Source organism: Microtus ochrogaster, chromosome 10, assembly GCF_000317375.1.
Source record: "Microtus ochrogaster isolate Prairie Vole_2 chromosome 10, MicOch1.0, whole genome shotgun sequence".
NCBI lineage: Eukaryota > Metazoa > Chordata > Mammalia > Rodentia > Cricetidae > Microtus > Microtus ochrogaster.
Window position 1 is genome coordinate 55429286 of NC_022016.1, and position 7336 is coordinate 55436621.

General features: G+C 43.4%; 1 protein-coding gene across 1 annotated transcript in view; it reads right to left on the reverse strand.

Annotated features, from left to right (window-relative positions):
* The window catches only part of Yars (tyrosyl-tRNA synthetase), a 29168-nt gene that overhangs the window by 18688 nt on the left and 3144 nt on the right, over positions 1-7336 (reverse strand). The window contains exons 2-3 of the mRNA XM_005353201.2: positions 3275-3421; positions 2956-3131 (exon numbers count right to left, since the gene is read on the reverse strand). Coding sequence (XP_005353258.1) covers positions 2956-3131; positions 3275-3421 — 323 coding nt within the window. The remainder of the gene's footprint in view (positions 1-2955; positions 3132-3274; positions 3422-7336) is intronic.

Sequence of the window (7336 nt, forward strand, 5' to 3'; positions counted from 1 at the left end):
TGCTCCAGTTTCAGCACTATTGTATAAATAATAATAATAATAATAATAATAGTAATAATAATAACAACAACAACAACAACAACAACAACACTGCCATCACTTCCACAACGTGAGATCCATCCATTCATCCAAACTCTTACTTTAAATTTCTGTTTTTCCTTTTGGTTCTGGAAAATGTTCTACTATTATCTCGTGACACACTGCGTCTTTGCCAACCCCTTCTCTCTTCTGGAATCCCTAATCAATAAATACTACAATTTTCCAATCTTTATTCCATACCATCAAAAAAAAAGTTTTAAATATAAGGCATATGGCTGGCAAGGTGGCTCAGTGGTTAAGAACACTTATTCTTGCAAAGGACTTGGGTTGGTTCCCAGCACCCACACAGTAGCTCACAACTGTACATAAGTCCAGTTCCAGGGGCACAGGCATCCAAGGGGTGTGAATATGTGCACACAAACAAAACACTCATACACATAAAATAAATAAATTTTAAAAATATCACCCTTGGGGGGGCCGGGTGTGGTGGTGCACACCTTTAATCCCAGCACTCAGGGGCAGAAGCAGGCAGATCTTTGTGAGTTCAAGGCCAGCCTGGTTCACAGAGTGAGTTCCAGGGCAGGCTCCAAAACTACACACAGAATTGTCTCAAAAACCTCAAAAAGAAAGAAAGAAAACCTCAGCAGACCCAGTGTCCTCTCCTAATTCTACCCAGTTCTGCCCCCGCTAAAGGAACCTTATCTTAAGCCTGTGGCTGCTCTTCAGCTTTGCATTTGTGTCTGTAAACAGTTGCCGGGAAACAAGCATCTACACAGGTATACACTGGCACATCCCCCTACTGGCCTGGAGTCCCAGGGCCATGGGGGATTTGCATCTCAAATTGCAGCAGATAAGGCCAAACCATTTCCCAATGTGATTTTGTCAATTTTTTTTAAAAAAGATCTATTTATTTCTATTTTATGGCATTGGTGTTTTGTCTGTGTGAGGGTGTTGGATCCCCTGGAACTGGAATTACAGACAGCCGTGAACTGCCATGTTGGTGCTGGAATTGAACCTAGGTCTTTAGAAGAGCAGCTGGTGCTCTTAACCACAGAGCCATCTCTTCAGACCAATTATTGTGAATTTTATTACCTATTTTGCCTCTTAAAATTTTTTCCAGGGGGCTGGAGAGATGGCTCAGAGGTTAAGAGCACTGACTGCTCTTCCAGAGGTCCTGAGTTCAATTCCCAGCAACCACATGGTGGCTCACAACCATCTGTAATGAGATCTGGTGCCCTCTTCTGGCACACTGTGTACATAATAAATAAATAAATCTTTAAAAAAAATTTTTTTTCCATTTACTGACTACATTGTGATTTTTTTCACGATGATTTTAATCTCGATTTTTCTGAATAACAACCAGGGGCCATTATTCTTTTCCATATGATTACTAATCACTTGAGAATTCTAAGAAATACTCAATTGAACTTTTTTATTTATTTATTTATTTTTATTTTGGTTTTTCGAGACAGGGTTTCTCTGTGGCTTTGGAGCCTGTCCTGGAACTAGCTCTGAAGACCAGGCTGGTCTCGAACTTACAGAGATCCGCCTGCCTCTGCCTCCCGAGTGCTGGGATTAAAGGCGTGCGCCACCACCGCTCGGCTTCAACTGAACTTTTTTCACATGATTGGGTCACTAAAAAAAATTAATCATCATTTTTGCTTATTTATTTATTTTTTGACTCAGTCTTTCACTATATATCCCTAGCTGGCCTAGAACCATGTAGTTCAGACTAATCCTGAACTTATAGAAATTTGCGTTTCTGCCTCCTGAGTGCTGGGATTAAAGGCATATACCACTATGCCTCTGATTCTGTAAGTTTTGAAAAACTGGATATTAAGTTATATGTGTTACAAGGATTTGGGTCATTTGTGGCTTGCATTTGTATTTGTGTGTGTGTGTGTATGCATGAGATCAAGAATTTATGTGTGTTAAGTATTTATTTTACCACAGAATCACACTCCAGCCTGTGGCTTGATATTTTTTTAATTTTACTTTTGATGTGCTGGAGGTCTTAATTTGATATGGGAGTTTTCTGGGAGTTCCATGCAGGATTTCATAAAATAGCAATCTCTCTCCTCTCTTTCTCTCTGTCTCTCTGTTTTTCGAGGCAGGATTTCCTTGTGTAGCAGCCCTGGCTGTCCTCGAATTTAGAGATCCTCCTGCTTCTGCTGCTGAGTGCTGGGATTAATAAAGTCATGTGCTACCACCACCCGGCTTACAAAGCCTTCATTTTAATATAGTTCATTTTTCAGTCTTTTCCTGTGCTTTGGTGCACCTTGTCTCATTGGACCGACTCTGAGATTCTAACTCTCCCAGAGTCAAGCAGTCACTGTGCTCCGCTTCTGAGACAGTACTCTATACCTCCTGAGAGCATATGCTTTAACATCTTTAAAATCGTCTCTCACAAGCAATGCTGTGCCCATGACTTAGCAGTTATTTTGAGGTATAGACACCCCCTCGCATCTCAGGATGCCCCATCTATACCAAGGGCCACCAATGCCCACATCTGTCCCTGACATAAGGTGGCTTAGCATCTCCATGCAACATAACAATAAGAATTATTGGAAGATGGCCGCCTTCTCTCATATTTCTTTATCATTATTTGCTGAGGCCGAAGGAGAAAGGGAGGCTGGTCATTTCCCATCCCTTTGCCACAGGCTATGGGTCCAAGGCTGAGGCTTGGTTAGGGTTAGGGTTACATTTGTATCTGTAGCAAACAGGATAGAACCTAGGCGTTTCCAAGCCAGTACATTTTTGCTAGGTGAATTAAACCAACAAAGGGTATAGACTGTTTAATGGGTCTTAACAGGTAGTATCAAGTAGCTCCCAACCCAAATTTAAAGAGTACCTGGACTGCACCACCCTGTAATTAGAAAGGCATACCAAATCCATAAGGAGTGATCACGTGCTTACTTGCTGAGCTGGTAGTCGGTGCCTTTGACAAACTTGAGCTTCTCCAAGGGTACGCCAATGCTCTCCAGCATTGCCTTGATCACATTCTCATAGTAACTGGTTCGAAGTTCTAGAAGGTCCCAGGGAGCTTTCATGTTGTCCAGATATGCATGAAGGTCCGCAAACAGAATTGTTACCTTGACAAAAACAATAAGAAAAAGCCACCAAAATGTAAATCGGCCCCAGTGATTTCCACTCCCTCCCCACCCCTACCCATGTTAAGGGTCTCTTTTGGTCATTTAACAATGACAACAGCTTGGTTCATAGCAAGCGTTCTTACCTCACACCCTGCCTTCAAGAAGTCAGCAATCTTGGACATGGGCACAAAGTAAGCCACATGTGGCTTCCCCGTGGTGGCTGTGCCCCAGTAAACTTTGAGTTCCCGCTCCTTCAGTATCTCCTTCAGCTTCTCTTCCCCCAGAACCTCCTGTTGTGGAAGCAGAAGAGCCGGTTTAATGCTGATCCCTTACCTTGCTCATCCTTTACCCTGCAAACAAAGTCGTGTGTCACTGGGGTTTCAGGCTCAGAGCCTGTGGGCAAATGTCACTGGAGTCCAAACATGTTCTCAGTGCTGAGAGTCAACCTAAGCTGTTCCTGTTGCTGCTAGTGCCTCTTCCAGGAAATGACACTGATGCTAGGGTATGAAGGCACAGATCTGCCCATCTACCCTCTACCCTCAGTTACCCTCCCTCCTTTTGTAGTCACCTCAACAAACATTTTTCCTTTTTAAATTTTATGTATAAGCCGGGCGGTGGTGGCGCACGCCTTTAATCCCAGAACTTGGGAGGCAGAGGCAGAGGCAGGCGGATCTTTGTGAGTTCGAGACCAGCCTGGTCTACAAGAGCTAGTTCCAGGACAGGCTCTAAAACCACAGAGAAACCCTGTCTCGAAAAACAAAAAAAACAAAATTATGTATATAGGTGTTTTGCCTGCATATATGTCTGTGCACCACATGTGTGCAGTGACCCAGAAAGCTTGAAGGGGGTGTCAGATCCCCTGGAACGGGAATTACAGATGTTTGTAAGCCTCCATATAGGAGGTAGGAATCATGCTGGCAGTGGTGGCACACACCTTTGATCTCAGAACTTGGGAGGCAGAGACAGGCAGATCTCTGAGTTCTGAGGCCAGCCAGAGTGAGTTCCAGGACAGCTAGAGTTATGCAGAGAAACTCTATCTTGAAAAACAAAGCAAAGCAAAACAAAACAAAAAAGGAAAGGAGCCAGGAATCAAAGCCAAGCCCAGGTCTGGAAGAGCAGCCAGTGATTTTAACTACTAGACCATCTCATCAGACCCTGGAGCCACCTTAATTTAGTCGTCTCTTCTGCTGTCATCTGCTTCAGTCTCACTTCATTGAGCTCCATGCCTCTGCCTCCCATACCCTCACGACCCGGCACTCCATACTCCTCTGAGGTTCACAGAGGACCCTGAAGCAACTGAACACTTCCCTCCTCTTTCTGCTTAGGCATCTTTGCCACTGCTCTTGCCATCATTAAGGGTCAGCAATTCTCCTCTGACCCTACATTCTGTTTTGAGTCAGGGTCTCATGTAACCCAGGCTAGCCTCTAACTTCTAAGTGCTTAGAGTCTAGGTGTGTACTCCAGGCCATGCCTTGTCATGCATCAAGCCCAGGCCTTTGTGTACACTACAGCGAGCAAGGCCATTCTTGTGTAACCTGGAAACTATGTTGAAAACATACTGTTTTGAACTGAAAATTTGTTTTGACAAAATGAATATAATATGTTTTGACTTAAAAGATGCTGCCGTAAGCAAAGAAAAATATTTACAAACAATGTGAACATAAAAGTTTTGACTGTTAATATAGAAAAATAATATGTTAAAATGGTGAGCCTGATAAAGTTATGGGCTGGCACACCCAAAGACTTTTAAGAACTAAAAACAGGGGTTGGAGAGATGGCTCAGTGGTTATGAGTACTGGCTGCTCTTCTAGAGGTCCTGGGTTCAGTTCCCACCTGCAGGCTCACAACTGTAGTCTCATGAAAGCTGATGCCCTCTTCCAGCAATGCAAACATACATGCAGACAAAACACCCGCCCATATACACACACACCCACATAAATAAATCTTAAAAAATAACAACAGAAACCAGCCCCCCCCCCTGAAACCAGATAGTGGACCCCAGGATTGCATCACCATGCTCCCAAAACACCCCTTGTGCTGAGCCCCATAGGCAAGGTAACTTTGAGACAGGCCACTTTGACTCTGTCTCCAGGGACCATCGAGTTCCTGGCATTATTGGTGACTTCACACCCACCCACCTTCAGCCCTAGCTGATGACTGAAACTCTAAAGGACCTTCTGGTATTTTCAGAAGTGCCATCCTCCCAGCTTGCCACAGCTGAAGGCTCAGGTCAAGCCTGCTCCTGAAGTACCCTCACAGGAGTCTAGGGGAAGCCTCAGCATTTCCTGCCCTACTGTTCCCTGATCGTGAGAGATCTATTTGCATGAAACTACTTGTAATCTTTCTAACAGCACAGCATCATAAGGAGATGCTTGTGTGAATAAACCGAGTGTCCTCGAAGGCAAATCTCATGTGGACATCCTAATTGCCGAGTGCTTCACAGCCCACTGGCCATTGGCAAACACTTTTTTTTTTTTTTAAGATTTCATTTATTTATTATGTATAGTGTTCTGCCTGCAAGCTAGGAGAAGGCACCAGATCTCATTACAGATGGTTGTGAGCTACCATGTGGGTGCTGGGAATTGAACTCAGAACCTCTGGAAGAGCACCCGGCGCTCTTAACTGTTGAGCCACCTCTCCAGCCCACTAGGCAAGCACTTCATATCTAGTTCCTAATTTCACATTCAGCCTAAATTACTCCCTTCAGCTGCTTCGAAGCATGACGGGTCTACATTACTGGATGGCTTTTGTAAGTTTTAAACATGACTAGAGATGTGGCTCAGGGGGTAGAGTGCTTGCCTAGTACGAAGAAAGCCCTAGGTTTGATCCTCAGCACCGGATAAAACCAGGTGTGATGGTAAGGTACACACTTGCAGTCCCTGGAGGCCATCCTGGATTATATCAGAAACCAGCTCAAAATCCAAAAGTTAGAAAAAACAAATGTTTAGTACAATTATTAATTCAATCATTCCTAGTATTCAATCATTACCATTCATTTGGAGAATGGTAAACTAGCGCATTAGCTTCAATTTTTGAATGATTTTTTTGTTTATTTTGTTTTTCAAAACAGAGCTTCTCAGAGTAGCCTTGGCTGTCCTGAAACTTTACAGGCAGTTGTGAGCTACCTGATGTGGGTGCTGGGAACTGAACTTGGGTCCTATGCAAGAGCAGCAGATGCTCTCAATTGCTGAACTGCCTGTTTAGCAAACCAAAGTAAGTTTCAAGCGAAGCCAGGTGTCTTGAATTACATAGAGAGACCATGTGATAATATCCACTTCTGAAAATAACCCATCTGCAAAGAGACAGAACTTTTCCCGGACCTAGCTGCGGAGTTAATATGCCTTGAGACCATTGAAGACCATGTATTCAATCTGCTATCCTACTGTGTACTCTGTGTAAGTTTAACCTGCCTTAAGAGAACAATGTAACCTGCCTTACTACCCTTGGATTCCCCATGAGGTCAGCTCTTACAATCCAAGCTAAATACAGAGCTCTTTTTACTCTTTTAAGTTATATACTTTCCCATTCCCCTGACCCAGAACAATCTGCGTATCTGTGTGTTAGTCATTTACTGAAAGCAGACCCAACACCTGTGTGAGGTTTTGAGCACTGTTCTGAGTCAATGACGTAACTTCTTCCTTTGTAAAACTCTGCTAAAGATCTCTGGAGGAAGGTGTTCCTCATTCCGTTCCTGTGCTGTTGAGTAGATTCACAGCAAGCCCCTTTGTTAGAGACAGGCAACAGGAAGACATCAGACACACATAACCAGACAGCAGACAGGCCACAGACCACAAACTACAGACAGAATGAAGACACAGGGAGAGAGGTAAAGAATTCAGATTTTGGCTTCTCTCTTGTTCTAAACTATTCTAAGAGGAATTATCTTTCTTTAATTCTACCATTGATGTAAGCTCTGTCTCAAAAAAATAAAAGATTAAAAAAAAAAAGACCAATAAGTTGTGAGTAGAATAACTCCAACTCCAATGTCCATCAGTTAATGGATGGATAAATACAATATGGTATGTTCATATAATGGAATATTAGCCTCAAAAAGGAAAGAGAAAGGCAGACTACAGATCTGTGTAGGAATCTATTTTGAAGGTAGATCAGACCCAATTACTGTTAGCCTGGGCAGAGGCTTAAGAGAGAGAGGAGACAAGAGGCTCCCAGATCCGAGATGTCTAAGCTTGAGCCTTGACAGCAAG